This window comes from Macaca thibetana, chromosome 10 (genome assembly GCF_024542745.1).
Source record: "Macaca thibetana thibetana isolate TM-01 chromosome 10, ASM2454274v1, whole genome shotgun sequence".
Classification (NCBI taxonomy): domain Eukaryota; kingdom Metazoa; phylum Chordata; class Mammalia; order Primates; family Cercopithecidae; genus Macaca; species Macaca thibetana.
The window spans coordinates 37,534,174-37,558,045 of record NC_065587.1 but is presented as its reverse complement, the minus strand read 5'-3'; the positions used below and the strand labels follow the sequence as shown (position 1 = coordinate 37,558,045).

General features: G+C 63.6%; 2 protein-coding genes and 1 long non-coding RNA gene across 3 annotated transcripts in view; 2 read left to right on the top strand and 1 right to left on the bottom strand.

Annotated features, from left to right (window-relative positions):
* The window catches only part of LAMA5 (laminin subunit alpha 5), a 59,079-nt gene extending 42,881 nt beyond the window's left edge, over positions 1-16,198 (bottom strand). The window contains exons 1-4 of the mRNA XM_050745079.1: positions 15,835-16,198; positions 10,299-10,451; positions 953-1,070; positions 76-194 (exon numbers count right to left, since the gene is read on the bottom strand). Of these exons, the coding sequence (XP_050601036.1) occupies positions 76-194; positions 953-1,070; positions 10,299-10,451; positions 15,835-16,131 (687 nt within the window). The 5' untranslated portion in view covers positions 16,132-16,198. The remainder of the gene's footprint in view (positions 1-75; positions 195-952; positions 1,071-10,298; positions 10,452-15,834) is intronic.
* On the top strand, positions 829-4,262 carry LOC126929086 (uncharacterized). The gene is made up of 3 exons (XR_007717072.1): positions 829-1,154; positions 3,045-3,256; positions 3,965-4,262. It is a non-coding gene; the product is annotated as an uncharacterized LOC126929086 (long non-coding RNA).
* The window catches only part of RPS21 (ribosomal protein S21), a 40,176-nt gene continuing 25,118 nt past the window's right edge, over positions 8,815-23,872 (top strand). Inside the window, exon 1 of the mRNA XM_050745120.1 lies at positions 8,815-8,818. The gene's annotated coding sequence lies outside the window, so the exon portion shown is untranslated. The remainder of the gene's footprint in view (positions 8,819-23,872) is intronic.

The window sequence follows — 23,872 nt, the reverse complement described above, 5'->3', positions numbered from 1 at the left end:
CCGCACCGCGCTGCCCTTCCCCGGCCCACCTCTCCCTTCTCCAGCCCCGCACCACGCTGCCCCTCCTGGGCCCACCTCTCCATTCTCCAGGGGCACGATGCGCGAGTACTCGGTGGTGCAGATGGCCGCGTCATCCCGTGTGATGCGTTCCAGAGTCTGTGGCCCAAACCGCTCCAGACAGTCCCTCTTGGAGGCTGCGGGGAATGGTGGGAGGGGAGGGCGCTGGATCACCAGGAAAGCCTGGGCCCCCGCAGTGCCCCAGGGCCCTTGCTGTCTCTGGGCCTCGCCACCGAGGCTCCCACGGGCCAAGAGGCCGTGTGACAGAGACCACAGCTCGCTGGCTGAGGGGGCCTGACCCGTTGGACTGCACTGCCCTCCACCGCTCTGCCTGGCATGCTTTGAGAGCGAGTGACTCCCCCAGTGACTATCCTCACTCCCTTCCTTGGGGACAGACTGCCCATCACTGACCTGCCCCTCCCCCATCCTCAGGCCAGGAAATTTTTGGTGACACGTGACCAGGCCTGCCAGCACTCATTCCCACCAGCATGACTGGTCAGGGTGGCATGGGGCCAAGGATGGCCAGTGTACGGGTGCTCGGACACCAGTACTCCTGACACAGGTGGCTGAGCTGGCAGGAAGTAAGGTGGGAGCTGTCAGGGCCCTTCTGTCACCACAGGGAGCAGCCAGCACATGAAGTCATCCAGAGGCAGCCAAGAGATGGCACCAGAGATTCCTGGCGCCATAGCCCTTGGACCCAGCTGTGCCCGACGCCAAGGACAGAAGCCAGTAAATCCCCATGAGCCTTCAAGTCCTTGTCTGACAGTCATGACCACAGCAGCTGGGTGTGAGGGCAGGGCTGGGTGTTCGGAGACCTTCAGAAGCCTGGTCATGGAGGGCCTGCCCAGGGACCCCCCCGCCTCGCCCCCCAGGCCCCGTGGCGGCAGAGACTCACAGGCAAAGAACTGCCAGGGCTGGTAGGTGCGGCCGAAGTCCATGGACCGCTCCAGCACCCAGAGGTCCGGCCGGGGTGAGTTGGCAAACTTGATGAGGACGTAGGCCACGTGGAAGACCTGCGGGCCGAGAGGGCGTCAGGGGAGCCAGGAGCACCTGGATTCCCATGCTGTCAGGGGCCTGGCTCATTTTCTGCCCCTCAGGTGAGGCCACAGCAGGGGATGTGGTATCCTCGCCACACGGGGCAACTCTGGGTTTGCCTACATGGGGCAGACGAACCCAGGGGAGAGGGCTCCCCAGGGATGGAGATGAGCCCCCGGGAACCAGCCCTCCTGGAAGGGCACCCCGCCTGTGCTCAGGACCAACGCACTGCCTCCTCCCCTTCCCTGCTGCAGGAGCCTGGGGTTCCCCATGGTCCTGCAAGCTCTGTGGCTGCAGATGGAGCAAGTTAGGGAGTGGCCTACCCACGGCCCAGGCAGGGACTGGCCAGGGTGGGTGCAGGAACATACCCCAGTGTCCCCACAGCCCTCATGTCCAGCCAGGCCCAGTGGCCAGACAGTGGTCCCCGCCACCAGGCAGATCCAAAGGTCTAACCCCCTAGTCCCTGACAGGTCAGCTGCTCCTAGGATGGGGCCCCTGCCCCTACCTCACGCCGGGCACCCCTCCCCCAGGCTACGCTCACTCCCCTGCTGACCAGCCCACAGCCAGGGGCCCACTGAGCCCCCGGGGACTGGGCTGCAGGGAGCAAGCGGGGCTCAGCCTTGCAGGCAGGGGGGCCACTGGAAGCTGAGCGTGCCTCGGAGACTCCACCAGCCCAGGCACGGGGGCGGTAGCTCTGCTGTGGCCCTGTGAGTGTCAGGGCAGCCCTGACCAGGACAGAGGAAAGCTGCTCCTTCCCAGGCCCCCGAAACCCCAAGACCCTGCCCCAGCCCCGCCCTGGCTTTGCCCACTTTCTCCCCGTGTGTCAGCTCGACCTCCACCAGGGACAGCCCATGTGTCTGTGCCCCAGGGTTGGGGGAGAGCCTGGCTCAGTCTTCACAGGGTGCTTTGTACCTCCTCAGAGAAGGCTGCCCTGATTGCAGCCCCTCCCCCTAATCCTCAGCTGCAGACACCTCCCCAGGCCCAGGCCTGTCTCTCCGCACAGGCCAGGCCTGCTGGCTCCCCTCAGGCCTCTGATCAGCCTGGGCCTCCCTCCCTCCCCTACCAATCCCCCACCACCCTGCCCTCAGGACTCCAGGCCTGAGCCTCCCCTGCCCCCAGCAGACAGTGCTACCCAGCCTCATCTCTGCTCCCACCCAACATAACCCTGGGCCTCCATGCCTGCACCTGGGGGTGCACACACACCCGCTGGCCCAACAGTGAAACACCGCGGGGGCGGCTCTTCCATGGACCCAGGACAGGCCCCCTCTGAAAAGGTCTCTGGTCCCTAAAACAGCCCATGACCTCATTGGTAAGAGGCTGCACCCAGGAGCCGGGGGGTTCCAGAGGCACACAGGAGGGGGCAGTGCCCAGGCAGCACCCCACCTTCACACTCATGCAAGCCAGGGCTCAGCCCCTGCTGTGGCCAAGTGCTCCCACCCACCATAGCCTCTGAGGGGAGCCCTAGGCTCCCCCTACGTGGGGGCAAAGGAGGGAAGGTGTTTCCAGGCCCTGTCACAAGCCTGGAGGCTCCAAGGGAGGGTGAGCCCCTCCCCAGCCCCTCTCACACGAAGGGGAAAGGGCTCTCCCAGGCAGATCCCAGGCAGAGGCTCCACAGCCTCTTCCCCACCGGTACAAAGAGGCCCAGGTGCTGGGGAGAGAGGCAGCTCACGGACCCACAGCACAGGGGTGGCCTGCCTGTCTCAGCCCACACCTCCCCTGACAGGCCCACAGGGTCCGCGATGGAGACCTTGGGAGACCTCACTACTCAGCCCAACTGTTTGCGGGCGGCAGTGGGAACCAGTCCCTCTTCTGCTCACAGGTGGGCCCCCAGGTGGGCCCTGAAAAGGCCAGCAGGCCTCCGAGGGTCACGCCACACCCCAGGGCCACCCACTGCATCTCTTCAGGACCCTGACCCGCCGGTGCCCGCTCCTCTGGAGGGTTTCTCGCCACAGCAGGTGCACCCGGGAACAGCTGGGTGCTGTTGGCCAGGTAGGCCTGGGAGCCTAGGGCCCCAAGCAGGAGAGTAGGGTCCCCCAGAGCTGCACAAGACCTACAGTCACCCCACCAGACTGAGCTGGACTGAGACTGCTGTGAGGCCCCCCTGGAAACAACACAGACTCCTCATTGCTTCAGCCCTTGGGGGCACTGGCTGCCCAGACTCCAGGTAGGGGGCAAGGCTCCAGGACTCCAGGCACACCAGGTCCAAATCCCACCCTTCTTGGAGGGCTTGGCGCTGCTTCCGAGTCTCCTCGGAGGGGGACTGTGGGAGCCAAGTGCAGCCTTCCAGGGTGGGGGCGGAGCACAGGCCTATTCACCGGCTGCCAGGCTGAGGTCATCGTCTACCTCCCTGTGGCTGGGGGGCAGGGAGACATGCCCTGTCCAGCAGGGAGGGGTCTGAGCCTCCTCAGGGTCAGACCCTATACCCAGCCCCACACCTGGGCCTCAGCAGCCCCATGGGCCTGACCACAAGCATTCCAGAGAGCCCCAGGCGGGGGCCAATGGCCCCTGTGCCTGGACAGGGAAGGGTCTGCTCGAGGTGGACGGGGCACAGACACAGGCAGTTCTCGGGGAGCTGGCAGCACAGCCCCTCCCACCAAGAGACTAAAGGTCCCGACTGAGCCCCCTGGGAGCCGCCCCCGCTGTTCCCTGAGCGCCTGGAGGCTGCGCTCTCCTCAGGCCCATCCGTCCTTTCCCCCCCCTTCAGCAGGCCAGTCGCATTTTTCCCAGCTGAGAGCACTTGCACAAATATTGACTCGAAGACACTGATCGGCACGATGAGGGGGACACAGAAATTTCGCCCTCTCCACCCCTGGGACGCACGGGAAGATCCTGGCCTCCTGTCTGTCTCTCATTCCAACCATCTGTCTGTCAGACAGGGGCCCTGGACAGCTGTCCTCGAGGGCCTGGTGGCTGCACAGATGCTCACAGGAAGGGAAGCCCGCACTGGAGGGCTCCCATCTGTCTCTGACCTGGTCGCAGCTCCCAGGGCCACACTGGCCGCCCTCGCCATGACCCGGAGCGAGCGCAGACCCCGGGCTGCGGGACCGCCCTTCCCCCTCCACGCCCCGCTCAGCTCAGCTCAGCTCAGCTGCCAGTGCTGACCTTTCCGCTGCTACATAGTTCTGTGCAAAAGGAAAAAAAAATTCTTTCAAAGCAAAAGCCAAACAAAAGCCGCCTGAGTTATTTTTAAAAATCTGGCTATTTTGGGGCAGGCACGTCTCCAGGACAGCAGCCGGACCCGCCTCTCAGCCACTGCACCCCCCAGTCCCCCCATACCCGACCTGACCTGGGAGGGCCATGGCTCCCAGAGGAGGCCTCTGCCCAGTGACCACTGTCTCACAGGGGGTCGAGAGCCCCAGGAGCACAGGGCCCGGGGCCCAGGCAGGCTCCAGGTTCAGGGGTCGTGTGGACCTGGGGCGGACACTTCCCCTCCCTGGGCACGGGGCAGTGGGAAGAGCTGCAGAGAGGGGCATCGGGATAAAATGCCTTTCATGAGGGCATGAAGGCTCGAGCGCCCTGGGAGGGAGGGTGCCAGCTGTTCCTGGAGGGCAGGCAGCAGCCACTCCGCAGAAATGCCAAGGCCCCCACCAGAGCTGCACCACACACTGGCGCTCCAAAGGCAAAGCTGCGGAGGGGACTGGGTAGGTGCTGGGGTCTGGGCAGCACGGTGAGGACTACAGAGAAATGCTGGTGGGGCTTTCGGGGGCCCTGGGGATGGCATGGGGCTGTTGGCCAGCAGTCTCCTAGGCTGAGGCACCCACCTCACCATGGGGAGGGCTGTGGCTGGAACCTCCAGAGGAGGGGAGGGGGTGCTGTCCTGTGCCCAAATCCAGCTCTGCCCTGGCCCATCTTGGGTTGGGGAGACCAGGGCCAGGCCCAGGTACCCACTGTGCCGGGTGAGGGCCAGTCCAGCCTTCCCCAGCAGCCTGAATCACAGAGGTCTGTGGCTCAGCCCAGGCCCTGCAGGAAGAAGGGCGTTGTGCCAATTCCCGGGGCAGGAAAAGTCCCTCCTAGCCCCAGGCATCCGGGTGAGCACCCTGACCACGCCGCTCGGACAGGGCACCGGGGCACCCAGCCCCCTCGCTGCCCAGAGTCCGGGGCCAGCCCAGCCCTTGCCCGCTCCTGTCGTGTGCCTCCCCTCGAAGAGACCCCATCTGGATACACAGATAAGCCCCACAGCAGGGCGGGGCGGCTCCACCGACCCCCAGCCGGGTGAATAAGCACAGCGGCCACACAACCTATCAGGGGTCCGGAAACACACCCCACACAGACACCTCTCCCAGAGGGACGTGGAGTGGAAAAGCCGGGGATTTCCACAGCAAGCCCACCACTGGGAAGAAAAATAAAAACGCCGAGGCCAGAACCCCGGACGCCAGGGTTGGACGTCGCCATGCCCAACTACAGATGCGCTACGCAGGACAGGGAAACTTCCAGGAGTGGGTGGGGGGACAGGAACTCCCCAGCTGGAGGGAGGGCATGGGGTCCCAGCCAGGGGGCTGCCTGCACCTCAACAGAGCTGGGCATGGGGTGGATTCGGGGACCCCAACCACTGCAGTCCAAGCTCAGAGTTCCCTCCCTGCAGCCCGGTCCAGGTCAGGCCAGATGGTCAGCCGCGGGCACAGGAAGTGGAGATTATCCCAAGGGGACCCCTCGGCCTGAAACCCAAACAGTTTAGTCTCCACTGAGCTGTATTACCAGAGGCTAATGTGGTGGCTCTTGTTCAGAAACAGAAAACAGGAAGCCTTTGGGGGCCGCCTGGGGTCTAGGTGGGCGCTGGGGCATCTCTGTGCCCTGAGTGCCAGGTCTGGCTGTGCAGCCACCAAGAGCAAGCATGACAGAGGGGGTGCGGGGAGAGGAGCAGCCCCAGCCCCACCTTGGCATGGCAGCCCCTTGGGCCTCGTCCTCCTTCCAGGACAAGTAGAGGGAGGGTCTTGCTGTCCACCCTGTGCCAGGGGAGGGGAGTGGTGCCTCCCAGGACTCCCGCCATACCCCCAGGGAGCCCCACTCAAGTGGCTGCCTCCGGCCCAGCCAGTGCACCTGTCCCGGCTGCCGAGCTGTGTAACTAGAGCCTAGAGCCTGGCCGCGCTGCACTTCCTGTCCTTCCCTGGACAACCCACTGACCGTCCTGGGGCACTGGCCACATGGCTGAGTGCCCAACCAGGCCCAGGGAGCCAAGCCAGTGGCACCCTGGACCAGAAGGCCTGCCCAAGGCCCCAGCCGGCCAGCCAGAGGGCAGGCAGTCCTGAAGGGTAAGGCAGTCTGGGTGTGCTGGGCCTCCGGCAGGCGTACTCACCCCATTTACAGAGGAGGAACCAGCCTGGGAACCCAGACTCCAGACAGCATGGCCAACCCCACAGTCCTCAAGACTCCAGCACTGGGACCTTGGGCACTCCACACTGGCCCTGACCCTCTCATAACCCCACCTCAGTTTCCCCAAGTGCCTAGGGAAACTCACACTCCAGCGGCCAATGACTTCAGCAGAGCTCTGCCTCCTCGTACCCCCACTTGGAGGGGACAGCTGACTGCCTCCCCTCTCCAGCCCTACCCCAGTCCACTCTGCCCTCCCATGGCTCTCCGCCATCCCCAGGGGCACAGGCCCTCACCTGGCACTGCTCACCCCCAACCAATACTAGACTCATGCCTAACTGTCCCCCCCATACCCTGCTGGCCCCAGTTCCCCTACACCTTGACTCCTACCTGGTCCCCACCTAGGCCTCCCCATTTGCCCTGCAGCTCTGGGCCTCGGGGGCTGGGACAAAGCCGCTGCCGCACCTGTGGCACCTGCACTGTGGCCTGCTGTGCAGAGGACAAAGCAGGGGTCTCCCTGCAGGAAGGAGGCCCCCCCGCGTCCTCACTCCTCATCTGAGGGAGACAGGAGGCATGCCCTCCTCTGCTGGGGAGAGCCCCGCCCCCACCGTTAGACCACCCAAGGGCCGAATGGAGAGGGAGGGGACACAGGCCAGAGCCAGCCCCACTCACTCTGCCCAGCTCCTTACAACCTGGGCCTGCTGGGCTAGCATGCTGGTGTAGTGGGCCAAAGGCCTGGATCCTGCAGCAGAGCCAGGGGGTGGGGGCGCTCGAGCCAGGACCTGCTGGCCACGTGCCTGGGCAGTCATGAACATGCTCACCCTTCCCTGGGCCTGGGGCCTGGGGCCTGGGGCCTGGGTGTGGTTCTCGGAAGAGGGAGCCTGAGGTCAGTGATGTGACCACTCAATTCTAGAAGCTTCCGGAGGACGCAAGGAGATACGCAAGAACCCCCTAGAAGGACCCCCCGGGGAAGGTCACGTCTGGAACTCGGAAACTGCCCCCTGAGTCACCAGTGACCAGTGCTGGAGCCTCTTCCTGAGCCCCACCCTTGGAGGGAGAACCCTCCATGGCTGGGCGCAGCAGGACCCAGGCCAGGAGCCCAGCTGGCACTCCTGGGGCCAAGGCTCAGCCACTCCTGGGTGGACACCACAGGGACTAGTCTCCCCTCCCCTGCGCCAGCCCCTGCCCCACCACACAGCAGGGGCGTGAGACCCGAACCGTGATGCAGCCCACCCCGCCCTCCTCAGCCTTCCAGGAGCAGGAAGCCTTCGCGATGCCCAGTGCCAGCCACCCCCACCCCCCTCCCAGGGCATCCGCTCCAGATCCCAGAACAAAGGCTGCTGGCAGCGCGCTACAGGGGGAGTGCCCGGACCCACCCGCTGCTCAGCCTGGCTTCCTAATGGAAGCCCCAGCCCCGCCCCAGGATCAGCCCTGAAGCCCAGGAAGGACATTTCTCCACCCAACTCCAGGGAGTCCCTGCCCCCACCCCGACCAAGGCTGGCAGCCCCCGGCCCAGACAGGGGCCTTGGTAGACACATCCACATGGTCAGGAAAGCGGCTGAGAAGGAAGGAAGGAAGACGGTGCAGGTGTGGAGGGAGGAAAGAGTAGACAGAGGGATGGACAGATGGAAGCAAGGAAGAAAGGGTGGGTGCTGGATAGGTAGAGGGGTGGGTGGATGGGTAGGGGATGGGTGGATGGGTGAGTGGATGGGTAGGGGGTAGGTGGGTGGGTGGATGGGTAGGGGATGGGTGGGTGGGTGGATGGGTAGGGGATGGGTGGATGGGTAGGGGGGTAGGGGGTAGGGGGTAGGGGGGTGGGTGGGGTAGATGGGTAGGGGGTAGATGGGTAGGGGGTAGGGGGGTGGGTGAGTGGATGGGTAGGGGGTGGGTAGGTGGGTGAGTGTGGGGGGGTAGGTGGGTAGGTGGGTGGGGGGGGTTGGGTGGTTGGATGGTGAGGTGGGTTGGTGGTGGCGTGGATAGGTAGGGGGGTGGGTGGGTGGGTGGATAGGGGGTGGGTGAGTGGGTGGATAGGTGGGTGGGTGGAGGGGCAGGGGGTGGGTAGAGGGGTAGGTGGATAGGTAAGGGGTGGGTAGGTAGGGGGTGGGTAGAGGGACAGGTAGGTGGGTGGGTGGGTGGATAGGTAGGGGGGTGGATGGGTGAACAGGCAGAGGGATGGGATAGGATAGGTGGGTGGGTAGGTGGAGGGACTGCTTCCCAGGTGGAATGGAAAGGGTTCCTTTTCCCTCCATATCATTTTACAGTTGGTGAAACTGAGGCTGGGAGGCAAGATGCTCACGTGGTGGAACCTGATTTCTGGCCCAGAACAATCTAAAAGCAAACTGGCTTCAGGCCTGAAGTCTCCAGCCCAGTTCAGAGATGTGCACCGAGGCTGAGAGAGAGCCCCAGAGCCAAGGGGGGGTGAAGCCCACACTTGTGGGTCTGAGTGTCAGTCCCATCTTCCCTGACCCCACCCAGCCATATCAGGCACTGTGCCCACCGGCTCTGCAGCCACCTTGGGGTTGCCGTGGAGACCAGGCCATCTCCCCTCCCCCAGCCGCGCCAGTTCCTCGGAGGAGGAGGGGCGGGAAGAACCCAGTACCCAGTTCCCAGCTTCCCACCAGAGCAGCTGAGAATTCACATCCGCTGCAGCCAAGAGGGGGCCTCTGCTGCTGTGCCAGAGAGATGAGGGACCCCCAGGCTCCAGGGGACAGGGGAACCAGATGCGGGGAAACTCAGTGAGATGAAGGTAAACAGGCAAAGCCACACCCAGACCCAGGTCAGGCCAGGCCCAGGGGCCTGGCAGGCAGGCAGGGAGCCCAGGACAGGCAACCCCTCCCCAGCTCCCCACCCTTCTCCATAGGGCCCTAGAGCAAGTTCAGGAACCCCTGGAAATTCCAGGCCACCTGCTGGGGCTTGAGCCCTCCCCTCACTGCCTGCCCACCCTCGGGCCAGGCCTGCAGGCCACCAAGGCTGTCAAAGGCGCCTGCCCCTTGGGGCCAGCCCTCCAGCCAGGCTGCAGGGAGACCTCCTCTATCTCTGACACCCTCGGGACAATGGCAGGGACAGAGACTCAGACAGGAGTGAAGACCCACGTGTCACACACTGGGACAGCGACCAAGCCAGCCGGGACGCAGACCTCTGGGTCAGCCCTGGAGCCCCCACTCCAGGCACTGGCTGCTCTCAGGCCCAGCCTCCTCCACCTGCCCCATCACTGTCCCTGACTCAAGAAGCACCAAGATTACTGGCCCGTTTTACAGGCCAAGACCTCAAGCCCGGGTACCTAGGCCAAGTCACCGCTTATCTGGGGCTGCTCAGGGCTGGCACCGAGGCAGGCCCACCTTAGGGGGTTCACTCTTCGCTTGGAGGTACCCAGCTTCAGCCTCCTGCTTGTACAGGGGCCTCCAAGGCCAAGGAGAGCCCAGAGCTGGGGACCAGAGAGCAGACACCCAACCCCGCCTAACCCTCAGCAGCCGCCACCTCGGCACAGGTATCCCAGGAATGTCCACTTCCGCCAGCCTCCTCTGCATTCCTGCGGCCCCTCCCGCACCCGCCAGGAATTCCTTAAACAGCAGGGCGCCTGACGCAGGGGGCACCACCGCACTGCTCACAGCACCTCTGCCCTCCTGGCCCCAAGCTGTCTACTCAACACCTCCACCCAAACTCTGTGGCCTCTGGAAGCACCCCCATCAGCACCCCCTTTCCCTGGGTCGTGGGGATGCTGAAAGCACAAACAAAAGGTGACCACTGTCATGCCTTTGTCCCCTCCCACTGAGTCCAGCCTCCCAGGCCCCAGATCTCACTCAGGGTGGAGACCTCGCCTTCTGGTCCAGTGGCCCAAGGTAGGCCCGACAGCCACAGACACAGAGACGGGCGCTGTAGCAGGCAAAGAAGGCCCCTACCTGGCCCAGGTCCAGGGTGACGTTGACCTCGTTGTACTCCAGGCCGCGGGACAGGGGCGGGCTCTGCCACCAGCGCTCTGTGCCATCGATGGCGTTGCTCGCGGGGTGTGCCCTGTTGCTGTTCGCAGCCGTACAGATGTCACAGTACTGGCCCTGCAGAGGGAACAGAAGGGTCAGACAGCTGAGGAGGGCCGGGGACCCCCTTCCTCCTCGTCACCCTCCTGCCCTGAGACGAATCCTGGCCCCACTGAGCGGGTTCCACGCCCAGCCTCTGCACCCCCCTCACCCACTTGCTCAGCAAACGTGCGCTAAGCACCTGAGGCTCCTCCGACTCAGGGCAGGTGGCTCATGGGAGCTGCTCATGGCACGAAGGAGGAAAGAGGAAGAACAGGGACGGAGAGGGGCATCTGCCTTGGGTGGGAAAATCTCGGTGGGCCTCTCTAGGGGGGTGGCGTCTGAGCCCTACATGGTAAGCCAGAGTGTGCTCTAGGCAGAGGGGGTGCCAGTGCAACGAGCCCTGGGGGCAGAGGCGTCTCACAGTAAACCGCAAGGTAGATCAATGTGTCTAGAGCCAAGGGGGCAAAAAGGGGCAGGGGCGGGGCAAGGCATGGCCACCCCTCCCTGCTGGCCCTGCCAGGGGCTCCAGAAAGGCTTGGACAAAATGCGGCAAGGCAGGGGGCAGAAAGGGGAGGAAGGTAGAGCTGCAGACAGAAGGACCATCAGGGTGGGGATCCAGGCGGCCAGACCCCGCCCCACCTCCAGATCCTGCCCACTGCCTTCTGGATTAGGGTCTCCAGAGAGACAGAATTAAGCTGTTGCGGCGGCCTATGGGGACCGGCCCCAGGGTGGAGGTGTGGGCAGCGGCAGGTGGGCCTGGGCCTCCTGGCTGCCGCTTCGGAGTCCTGGGAAGAGGCCAAGTCACAGCAACCGCTGAGCCTCAATGTCCCCATCTGAAGAGTAGGGACAAGGCTGCACCTGCCCGGGGCCACCGTGAGGATGAATGGCTCACACACATAGCCTGGCAGCCGCTTCTGTCCCGGGCCTGCCCTGCATGGGTGAGTGGGGAACAGAGGAGGCTCCCAGCGGGGTCCTGGCCTACATCCTGGAGGGGAGGGGTAGTGCTGGGAGCCGGGGCGGGGACCAGGAGAAGGGGCAGAGCTGGGTCCTGGCTGCCATACCCCCCCAGGGAAACCAGACCTGCTGTTTGTTCACACAAAGGCATCCTCCCAGGCTTGGGGTTGAGGCCCCTGAGTCCACAGCCCCCAGTGTGGCCACTGCTGTACTTCCTTTACTGCATGTCTGAGATCTGGAATTATCTGGGGACTTCGCTGGGGTCCCCCAGAGCTCTGCAGTGGCAGGGTCCACACCCACCTTATTCCCACTGTGTACCCAGCTCACCACCTAAGCAGTCTCGTGGATGGGGCTAGAGCAACTGAAGACACCCAGTTAAGCACCACGAGTCCTACCCGCAGGCCGCACTGCCAAGCTTAGATGGTGACCCCCAAACTCAGGAGTTCACTGACAGCACGGCACACACAGGTCCTGCTCAGGGTGGGGCCGGGGGCGCCTGGAGAAGGTAGGTGTGGGCAGGCCCTCTGGCTGGGGCAGCCAGGCCTTCCAGGGAAGGGTGCTTGCTGGTCAAGACCCTCCCAGACACACAAGCAGCAGAGGGAAGCGGAGTGGAAGGCTGCGGGTCAAGGGTCAGTCTCTACTCTTCCAGGAGGTCAGGGAAGAAACTGCTCAGTCCCTGCCAGGGCCAGAGTTGGTCCAGTTACTGGGAGGCAGTTCCAGTCACCATTCGGCCACTCACTGAGCCACAGAGGACAGGGCTGGGAAAATCAGGCTCCTACCACCTCCGCTGCGGAGGGTCCCATGAGAACAGAGCCAGGAAACAGCAGAGGGGCTGATAAGGACTTTGCCCTCCAATAAGTCCCCACCTTCCCAGGCTGGGCCGGCCGGGGATCCCCTGATGCCCACCTGAGGCTGCAAGGGCCACCACCTCCCCCTGCACTCTGCCTGCACCAGCTGCCCAGCAGACTTCACCCCAACCCCCATCTGGGATGCCCAGCTAATGTGCGTCTCCTGCAGAGGGTCCCTGAGAGCCCCTGGCCTGCAGCCTTGAGACCGCACTGCCCAGCTCCAGGCCCCAAAGCCTTAGTGAGCCCCCTTGGATGGAGCTGCAGCTTCATCACCTGGGCACCTCCTGTGCCTGCCTGCCTTGCCCCACCCGCGGCTCTACTCCAGACTGGCTGGCAAGGCCTTCTCACATGCCCAATCCGCGGCCAGGGCAGTCAGCAGACCTGTGGCTCTCAGATGAAGAAGGCGTCCAAGGTCACAGGCCATCCAGCTTACGTCTACCAGCCGATCTTTCTACATATCTGGCAGCCTCAGAACAGGGGCACTCACTGCTCGGGGCTTGAGACTGAAGGGGTGGCCTGCCCCTCCACACCTGTGGGTGTTTCTCGTAAGGTGGAACGAGAGACTTGAGAAAAGAAATAAGACACAGAGACAAAGTATAGAGAAAGAAAAGCGGGGGCCCAGGGGACCGGCGCTCAGCTTACAGAGGACCCACGCCGGCCCCGGTCTCTGAGTTCCCTTAGTATTTTTTTTTATTTTTTATTTTTTTTTTTTGAGACGGAGTCTGGCTCTGTCGCCCAGGCTGGAGTGCAGTGGCGCGATCTCGGCTCACTGCAAGCTCCGCCTCCCGGGTTCACGCCATTCTCCTGCCTCAGCCTCCCGAGTAGCTGGGACTACAGGCGCCCACAACCGCGCCCGGCTAATTTTTTGTATTTTTAGTAGAGACGGGGTTTCACCGTGGTCTCGATCTCCTGACCTTGTGATCCGCCCGCCTCGGCCTCCCAAAGTGATGGGATTACAGGCGTGAGCCACCGCGCCCGGCCGAGTTCCCTTAGTATTTATTGATAATTATCTTTACCATCTTAAAGACAGGGGAGTGGCAGGACAATAGGATCAAAGAAAAAAGAGGAAATCGGCAGTAAGACATATGAACAAAAACCTCTGTGGCATGAATAAGTTCAAAGGAAAATGCTGTGCCTTGAGATGCATATGCAAACATCTCCACAAACCTTTTAGCAGCATAGTTTCAGTCTATCACATGGAGAGAAACCTTAGACAATACCTAGCTTTCCTAGGCAGAGGTCCCTGCGACCTTTGGCCATGTACGTGTCTCTGGGTAGTTGAAATTAAGAGAATGGTGATAACTTTTAACCAGCAAGCTACCTTCAGGCATTTGTTTAACAAAGACACATTCTGCACAGCCCAAAATCCATTAAACCTTGAGTCACCGCAACACAGGTCTCTTGCAAAGGACAAGGTTGGGGGTAGGGTCACAGATTAACAGCATCACAAATACAAAACAAAATGGAGTCTCTTATGTCTACTTCTTTCTATATAGACACAGTAACAGGCTGATCTCTTTCTTTTCCCCACAGAGAAGAGAAGGGTTCTTTCACGGAACCATCCTGGCTAACACAGTGAAGAGTTCGCCTCTATTGTTAGGCGGAGCTTGCAAATGAGCACTCCAGCCTGGGCGACGACTGGGCTGGGCGAGGCCGGCTGGTTTCTCATCCACGTCGGCTCTGAGGCGTGGAGCACCATAGCCCATAGCTGCCACTGAAACTGGCCGCTTCCCAGGCTCCTCAGGCCAAGCTCACAGTCTCAGGTGATGGGGGCCGGCACGCTGTGCCCATTTAAAAGACAGGGAGCTTGAGGCTGACAGAGGGAAGCCACACAGCTGAGGCAGAGGAGAGGGGCGTTGACTACAGGCTGGCCCTTTACTCATGAGACGGGGGTAATACGCCCCACAGAGGAGACAGATCCGGGAGGGGGCCTGTGGCCCCCAGCCATGCAGCACAGGCAGGTGGTTGGGGGTGGTCTGAGGGTTCAGAGGGCACCTGGAGCCTCCCCTGCCAAAACGGCAAAATCTCAGCTGGGGACGCTCAGCCAGGCCCTCTGAGGTGCAGTAGCAGGCAAGGAGACAGCCACAGGCCCTCCCTCCTGAGACCCGGCCCCTCTGAGTCGACCAGATAAGGGGGCAGCCAGGAGGTGCCCAGATTCCCACAGCTAACCCCCGCCGGACCCTGTTCTGGCTGGGGGGCTCCAAGCAGGTGTCAGCGGCTTTCCAGGGCTCAGTTCCCCCATCTGAAGTGTGGGCTTGAGACCTCCTATCTCAGAGGACTGTGCTGGGCTTAAGGAGAGAATGGTGAGCCCAGGAGTCTGGGGAGGCTCCTCCCCCTCCCCCAGGGCCAAGGTGGTGGGGCAGGCAGAGGGGGCAGGCCCAGCCCAGGCTCCTCCATTCATCCCCACAAAGTCTTGCTCCAGGGCCCTCTGCCCCCACCCGGCAGATCTCCAGCTACTCGCCCCTGCCCTAGTCTCTCCTTCCAGGAAGGTGGAGGTACCCGGGAGGAGACAGCTCAGGTTACACGGGCCCTCTGCCTGCCCCACCACCTTGGCCCTGGGGGAGGGGGAGGAGCCTCCCCGGACTCCTGGGCTCACCATTCTCTCCTTAAGCCCAGCACAGTCCTCTGAGATAGGAGGTCAAAAGCCCACACTTCAGATGGGGGAACTGAGCCCTGGAAAGCCGCTGACACCTGCTTGGAGCCCCCCAGCCAGAACAGGGTCCAGCGGGGGTTAGCTGTGGGAATCTGGGCACCACCTAGACTCTCCCTAAGGTGGGGCTGAGGTGGCGAATGGGCCTAGAGCGGCCGTTTGGGAGCCCTTGGAGCTGACTTTGCTGCTCCTCACCCAGGACTGACCCCAGGCCCAGCCTAAGTCTAGAGGGCCAGGAGCCTTGGTTTCCAGGTTAGGTGTCCATGCATGAAGCCCGCCAACAGAATCTGCCTACAGGTTTAAGGCTTCTTGGGGAGGAGACATGCACCCCAGGGGTTCTTCAGGGCCTGAAACCACATCTCTTAGGGAGAACGAAGCCCCCCAGACCCTACCACCTGCTGGGCAGAGATTCTGCCCCTCCTGGGAGCCACGTGTTCCCAGCCCCAGTTAAAACTTCGCAGCTGGCCCGCCCCTACTTTGGAGGTCTCGCCGAGCCCTAGACCCCTCTGAGAGGGGGCTGTGGGAGCCTCAGGTGGCTGGCCCCTCCCACCCCATCCAGAGGCCAGCAGGTTCCAGCCTGTCCCGGGTAGGGCGGAGCTGCGCCCCCTCCCCACCGGCAGCAGCCGGCGGAGGCCAAGTCCCGCCCTCCCCGGGATCCCGGACTTGGGGCCGCCAGGGACTGGGCCCGGCCCCCCTCCCGCCCCGGTCACCGCAGCCGAACTGGACCGGCGCCCCGCCGCCCCCGGGTCCATGCCGGGGACTTGAATTCCGCCTTCCCGGAGGGACGCGAAGTTTCCCGGCCCAGACGGAGCAGCCGGGTCGGGGTGCCTTCTTGGGCCCCCAAAATGCGGAACCAGAGAGTCCGCACCTGGACTCGCCCTGGCCCACGACGCTCCCCCTGGGGTCGGGCCGGCGTTCCGGGTCCGAGTGCCCCCGGAAGATGCCCCACGGCCCGCCCTGCGCTCACCTGGATGGTCTGGTTGGGGTCGCCGCCGGCCACGGGGCCCCCCACCAGCTTGCAGTAAAGGTCCTCGGTGGGGCGCGGGGAGCCGCTTGCCGGGGCCTCCTCCCCGCAGGTTGCGGAGGCGGCGATGCGGGCGCCCTCGGCCAGGTTGAAGTAGGGCGGGTGCAGGCTGAAGCCGCCGCCCGCCTCCTCCCGCGCCCGCGCCGTGCCCAGTAGCGCCAGCCCCACCAGCAGTAGCGGCGCGGGGCCCCGGGGGCCGCGGACACACAGTGCGCTCCCCGCGCAGAGCCGCTTCGCCATCTTCCCGGCTCCGGGCCGCGTCCCCGCGCTCCAGGGACAGCGCGCGCGGCGGGAGCCCGGCGGGTCTGAAGCCAAGCAGCCGGCAGGGCTCGCTCCGCCTGCGGACGTCAGGCCCCGCCCCGGCCCGCCCGAGCGCCCGAGCCCCGCGCCCCGGGGAGAGGTCCGGGGAGGCGGGGGGGGGGTGGGGAAGGAGAGAGGAGGGGGAGGGGCGGCCGGGCGGCCTTAACCCTTCGGACCCCGGCCCGGCCGCCTCCCGGAAGGGGCACCTGCTGGCCTCGGGCCAGGCCGTGGGACCACGGCGCCGCCGCGCCCCCAGCCCAGGTCGTAGCTCCGGGTACCGGGTGCGACCCTCGCGCTCCCCACGGCGCTCTGGCCCCCAACGCGCCCACCAGCTCCTCCCAGCCCAGGGGCCCGCTCTTTGTTCCCCTAATTTGGTGCACCTCTCGGCCTCCCCGCTCCTCCCCCGACAGCGTCTGTCCTGCTGGTTGCGGGAAGGTGCCCTCTGCAGCCGCGAATGACCATCTGCAGAGGAACAGGGGGAGTCTAAGTAGGGACCCCCTGCTTCCTGGGGTGATCAGGTCAGGTTCAATTCGGCCTGGCTCCTGCCTGCCCCAGCAGGGCTTAAAAATACTCTCCGATAGGGAAATGGGGCGGGAGGGGCTGGCCTGCAGCCATAGCCCCCTTTAGAGGACGGGGGCGGTGCTCATGGCCCCACAGCCTCCAGATTGGCTCCTAAGGAGGTGGGGGGGCTCTGGTCACAGCTGCTGAGCACCTGTGCTCCGGGGCCCCGTGGACTCCACCAGCTCTGTCGGCCTGGCCTCCAACCCACTGCACAGCCGCGCACACCTTCCTGGCACGGTCGGCGGCTCGAGGACGCCTGGCAAACGGCACAGGACCTAGAGGCCGAGATCAGGTCGTCATCTGCCTTTGGGTGCCTACGGCCCTGGGTCTCCTCCTTCCCTTGGGCTCCGGGGCCAAATCTGCCTCCAGGGAAGCCCCGAGGGGGTGGTGGCGGGGTGGGGCTGCAGCTGCCGAGCTGGCAGCAACCCCCCGTCTCTGAGCCAGGCCAGCTGGGCGGGCCATGGTCCCAGATGGGCTGTGGGCTCATCTCTCACTGGGTTCCCTGGACAGTCCTGGGGGGCTGGGTGGGTTTGTTGGGCACTGGTCAGCGGTTCTGGTGGGGGTTCTGAGCTAGCAGCTGTCCCTGGAGGGTACACCTCCTTGCACACCTTCCTGGCGCCCTGGCCTCCTACAAATCTCAAGTCCCAAGAGGGTGTGTGGCTGTTTCTCTACGGAGTCGGAAGGGCGATGTGACCCTCTCCCTTCTCCTACTTTCCGGCCTGGCAATTCTTCCCTAACTTCACTGTTAGTTCTCCCACCTGGGGGAGGGAGAAAGGAGACGGCTCCCCTTGGCAGGAGAAGCTCTGAGTCGGGGAGGGGCTGGCCGGAGAGGGGGCGGGAGACATCGAGGAATCGGCAGTCCAGGTGCAGAGTCCAGCTCTGAGCTGCTTTAGATCCCGTGTGAGGCAGAGAGCGGCCTCTGGGCAGTAGCGAGTCCCCCACATGGGGTTTTGACCCCAGGCAGTGTGCTGTGGCTCTGGGCTCCCCCTTGACAGCTTGGGGCTCTGACAGCCTGGGGGACTGGAGACTCCTGAGACCCTGAGTGCTTCTTGGGATCCCTGGAGGGTCGTGTGGTTGGAGGGGTGGGATTGTGAGTGGTGGGGGTGGGGGTGGGGTGGGGTGAGGGTAGGGTGGGGGTGGGGGAGCCCTTTAAGCCCCCTAGCGGCCAGACCAGGCCAAGCCGCCAGGCCTCTGCCGTCCCCCGGGCACTGTCCAGGAGGGGAGCGGGGGCGGGCCCTGAGAATGCGCTGTGTCAGTCGGAGCCGCCAGCACCAGCAGGGTTAATCACCGGGCTCACTGCTTCCCGGCAGACAGCTGCCCCAGGAGCAACTGGCAGGCAGGCGGGGAGTGCAGTGGACAAGAGAATGTGGCCAAGGGGCTGGGTGAAGAGCCCACACTGCCCCCACCCTGTGCTGCTGCACGGACTGGGGAGGGGGCAGCTGGGGCAGGAGCTGAGCATATGGAGGCCTGAGGGGCTGTCCCAGCCCGGCTACACACAGGGGGTTGGGGAGGGGCAGCTCATCTCTGCCCACCCCCACCCCCTGCTGTCTTTGTCATGCTTCCAGTGAGTCATCACCAAACGGACCAGCGAGCATCTCTCTTGTCTTTCTGAGTCCTGTGCAGCCCAGGCACCTCTTCTATTTACAAATGGGGAAACTGAGGCCAAAAAGGCCGGGTCAATCAAGAGCACACAAGTTAGTAAGGCGAGAGGAAGTTTGTCTGTCATTTACTTCTTACTCCTATTTACTGGGCATCTTTCGGGCACCTGTCCCTGACATAGTCCTCCTCCCTGCAACAGGTCAGACAGCACCCCACCCCCAAACACGTTCTGTCCTGAATCCACAGGAGGGAGCTGCCCAGTCTGGGAGTGGAGGGGAGGGGAGGGGAGGGTAAAAGGAGGCAGCTCGCCAGGGGAGGGCCGTGGAGGAGCCTCTGTCCCACCAGGCTCTGGCTGCCCTCCAGGGACAATCCAAGATCTAGAGCCCCTGCCCACCCAGCTCCAGGGTGATGGAGCCCCAGAGGAGGTGGGTCGGGGGCAGAGGTCAGTGGCAGCCCGAGCGATGTAGGGGCACTCCTGGCCCTGGCGAAGGGGTCTCAGATCCTCTCCAGCCCCGGGACAAGGCCCACTGAGGAGCCCCCAGTGCTACTGCAGTGGCATTCCTGAGAGTCCCTTTCTCAGGGCTGCTGGGATGCCCTTCGAGGGAGCCAGCCGGTAAGAACCTCCACCCTACTCAGCCACACCTGCAGGCAGCTGTGGGGGACCCTGAGGGCCAGGCCACAGGCACATCTGACTCAGCCGTGAGTCTTGAACTCCTGACCTTGGGAGCCTCCTGGGGACACAGCTGTGCTGAGGACATGGGGTGCCCCCTCGCCCACTCTCAGCTGCGTCACAGGCAGCCACAATCGCTAACAGATGACTCTGCAGATCCTCCTGTCCCAGAGCCCAGGGTGCAAGTGGGTGCTGCACCCTCAGGAGAAGCTCCCAAGAGGAAGCGGGGGCTGTGCAGGGCTGCACAGGAAGGAGGGCTGGAGGCTGGGCTTCTGCTAGGGCAGGGCCTGCGGGTGAGGCCTTGTGGCTCCCTCTAGAACTGGGAATGTTGTCTCAGCGGGATGAGGTCTGGAGGAATGCCAGCGCTGTGGTTTGGGATATCAGAGGCCACAGTCCCTTTCTCAGGACTGCTGGGATGCCCTTCCAGGGAGCCGGCCGGTAAGAACCTCCAACCCTGTCCATGAAATTGAGAAGCTGAGAGCAGGCAGCAAGGCTGGTTCGGAACTGTTTGCATGGGCTGGCTCAGTCCTCTGGGAGGAGGACACAGACCAGCATGTGCCGGGAAGACAAGGACTCATCAGGATTGCTTAAACCCAGCGGACTGGGAGAGCTTCTGGGCCTCTTGGCCTAGGAGGCCCCCACTGCCCTCAGCCAGGACAGACTACTCTAAGAGCCAGCCAAGAACTGCAGACCCTTGGGGGCTGGCCTCAAAGGAATGGAGGCAGGGCCCAAGGAGGCCCTGAGCCATAGCCAGACCCCTGCCCCAGGCCTGGAGCCCGCCTTCCCCCAGGGCTGCCACCTGCCTCCAGTCTCCGAGGGTCCACAGGTTCCTGCTGCCAGAGGGATGGGGCCAAGGGAGAGTCGGGCACTCCTAGCCTGGGGAGGGTCTGGAAACAGCCCGTTTGGAAGGAGTGGTGCTTTTTCCTCCCTGGCTGTGACCCCAGCTAGGCCACTGCTGGGTTCCTGATGGCCTCTGGGACACGTGGTTGTTGGAAGGCACAGAGGCCAGGCTCTGGGTTGACGCTAGCCAGGAATGGAGGATTATGACCCACCGCTGCCCGGCCCCTGGCCCCTGTGCCACTTGCTGTGTGTGCCCAGTTCACGGGCCACACAGCCCCAGGCACCACTCATGGGGAGGCCCCTCCACAGACTTGGGGCTCTTCAGAGCCTTCCAGGCCAGGCACCATGCCCGGAGCATGGCCACCACCTTAGTGCTCCAGGAGACAGGGTCATGCAGGTCATATGCCTCATGCCTGCCCACTCCCCAAGACCCCTGCAGGCCCGACCCAAAGTCCGCCACTGGGTTCACACATAGGGGATTTGAGATGGGCCCCCATGCGAGAGGGGCGCAGACAGGCTTAGGTGGTGCCCAGTGTGGGAGACCTAGAGAGGATCAGCATCCCGGCTCCTGGGCTCTCCACATATGCTCCGAGAGGCTCCTCTTGCCGACCCAGCTCCTTTTCTTCCCAAGTGGCAAGGAGAAGTGCTTGGACCAGTGCCCTGTGCAGGTGGGCCCGGCCCCATGACAAGCAGACAAACCTGGGGTGCTCAGAAATGGGGGAGCCTTGTGGAGCTCTGTAGGTGGTCTGCCTGGCGACCGCAAGTCCAGAGTCCAGGATCCCAGCTGGACGCCCCTGCCCCGGCCTTGGTGTGTGTAGCTGGGTGTAGGGGAGCCTCCACCCCGCCAGCCTCTAGGAGGGAAGGAGTGGGGGGCCCTGGGAACTCCCAGGGAGGGGGCCTGGGACCTCCCTGGTATCTAACCACCTACAGCTTGGCAGGGAAGAGGCCAGTCCAGTAACAAGGCGGCTCCCAGGACCCCAACCCATCCCCTCCCTCAAGTGGGGGCTCCTGTCAGGGTACCTCTCAGCACCTTGCTGGGGTGTGAGGCAGAGTCCAGGACTCCTGCCCCCAGATCTGTGGGGAGCCCCAGAAAAGGCATCACCCAAGGTAAACATGCAGTGGCACGGCTGCTGCGTCCACCCCGATGCTGGGCACCTACGTTTCCAGGTGTCACCTTAATCTTATTTAACTGTGGTCCCCCTACCCTGTAACACCTATTCTTACCACTTGCCTGCCTCAGGCCTAGACTGGGGAGCCCTAGGGAGCCCCAGGGGAAACAGGGGGAATGGGGGCGCCCCAGCATGCTGGGCAGGGTGACTAGGGACCCTGAGCCTCAGCCCCTGGGGTCTGGCCTGCCTGTGCCCTCCTCCCCCACAGGACCATGGCTCCAGCAGGCCCTCTCCTGCCTCTGTTCTTGCCTGGCTGAGCTCTGGTTCTCATAGAGGATGGGGCGGGGTGGGGGGTGAGGGCTCTGAGCTTCTCCAGGAGGTGCCCACAGACGGCCTTATATGGCCAGAAGGCTTTGAAGCCCAGGAGGAATCTGACTTCCCAGGAGGGCCCAGTGGGCAGAGCCAGAGCCCGGGCAGGAACCTGGGACTGCGCCCTGGGTGGGGCCAGGGCCCCCATGAGCCCACTCTCAAATGTCTCCCATGAACCCAGCCTCCTGGGCTGAGAGCCCCTCAGAGGCAGCCAGCTTGGCCCGGCCCCTCACCCACCTTGGGACATCTGGTTGGGGGTCCCATATGGACGGGAACACCTGCAGCTCTGCAAAGGCCTCCCTCATCCCGGTCGGCTTTCCCGCACTGCAAGGACAACGCCCAGGCCCCACAGTCAGCCGCTTCCAGCCACATGAATGCTCCCAGAGCTTCATCCCCTCTGCGGGCGCCCTGGTGGGGCCCAGCAGCCCCTGCTGTGTGCTTCAGCTAGCCAGGGCCACTGGGGCGGAGGGAGGCATCCCCCTCTCACTCCTGCCTCTCCTGCCTCTCCCTCAGGCTTCTCATTCTCTGCCTCTCTCTGTCTCTATCTCTGTCTCTCTTTGTTTCTCCGTTTCTGCCTGTCTCCATCTCTGTCTCTGTCTCCATCTCTGTCTCTGTATCTCTCTGTCTCTGTCTCTCTCTGTCTCTGTATCTCTTTGTGTCTCTCTATCTTTGTCTGTCTCTCCTGCTGTCTTTGTGTGTTCCCCCTGCTACTGCCCTGGACCTGCCAAGCGCAGCCAAGGGTCTTAGGGATTACAGTTGTGAGCCTCGGTAACTTATTTATTTGACTGGATCGAACGTGGTGCTTGGCTTAGTCTAGGGGCTGGTGCCATAGCAGGGACACAACAGGCCACAGTTCCTGCCCAGGAGCTGGTCCAGATTCTGCAGTGAACCAGGATCCCAGGAGTGGCGGCTCCCAGGCTGCACACTTCCACACTGAAAGTGCCGTCCACAGCACGGCTGGGCCCTCTGCCCTCGCGCCTTCCGCCCAGGAGGCATGTTGCTGCCCCCAGCTCACGGAGGATAGTGCAGCGTGTCCTTGGGCATCCAGGATGAGATGTCCTGACCCACGTCAGCCCCCTAGACGCAGCACACAAGGCAGAGGCAGCTCCGTGTGCTCACTGCTGCAACCGAGTCCAGTGCTGGACTGCTGGACCATGGTGGCCTCATGACCGATCACCCTCTCCCGTCACCTTCCCACAGCCCTGGGACCCACATCCTCCCACACCAGGCATGGCAGGCAAGGGCCCGGTGCCCAGACTCCAGCCTCCTTTTATGCCCACCTGAGGCCCACACCGTGGTCCTCACTCCGTAGCCTCCAACAGAATCAGGAAGTAAGACATTAACAACTGCAGGCAGGATCCTGCAGGGACCGGGACCCCCATGCAGGAGCCGCTAGGATACCAGCTGGCGGGTGTCAAATCTCAAAGCATTGACTGAACAACTCAGAGGTTGTTCAATCTCAAAGGATTGAACAGAGTTGCACACGGCCCAGCAGCTCCACACCTGGTAGCTGCAGAGAGAAGCGTAAACACGTGTCCACACAGACACTCATGGGTGAACATCACGGCAGCGCCAGGCACCAGAGCCATCAGGTGGAAATGACCCCAACGGCCTTCCAGAGTCGACTGGGGAGAGAAACGTGGTCCGTCCACACAGTAGACATCAGTCGGCCGTGGACAGGAACAGCACTCTGTACAGGTGGACTCTTGGAGGGGCTGCCTGGGGACCAGGGACCGCCTGGGATGTGCCATGACCACTGGCCCCTCACCAGTGTGGAGGGGGAGCGGGAGGAGCATTGGGCTGAGACCAACAGCCAGGGAGGGCATGGATGCTGAGTGGTTCAGACGGGCGGGTGCCTGGGGGTCTTCAGGTGGAGGTCAGTAGAGGCAGGTTACTTTTTGGTGTTTGTGGGCCACCCACACAGCCTGCCAATGTCAGCTGGACCTGTGCTCATGCACAGAGAAGTGTGGGCCTGTGTTTAGGGCCATGACCAACCCAGGACACCCAACCCTACACGCTGACTCAGCCTGGAGTGGGAGGGTCTGCCAGGAGCCTCAGTTACTAGGCAGGTCCAGGGCCTGACCCCCATCCCCTAGGGTCTTCATTGATTCAAAGCACCAAGCAACACCTCAGCCACCTCCACCTATTGTCACCCCAGTTTCACAAAAGGAAGGCTGAAAGGTGGGAGGACGGCAGTGCCACCAAATGCCCTGGGCTGGCGGCCCCAGCTCCAGCAGGAAGATGCCCCAGCTGGGCCCCCAAGTGCCTGCCCAGTGCCTACCCCCTGGCAGGAGGGGGAGGGGGTGGGCCAGGGGAGGAGGTAACCCCAGCATCCCACTGGGCCCCTGATGTGTGGAAGGGCAAAGTGGTGGGTGGGCCCACTCCAGGCCTCTGTTTGCCACAAGTTCCAACATGAAGAAAATATTTGCAGCTCTCTGGGGAGCTATTTCCTGGGGGAATGTAAACACACGGAGATTTGGAAGGAAGGCTCCCGCTCCACAGATGGTGCTGGGGTCCACTGGGAGCCCAGGCT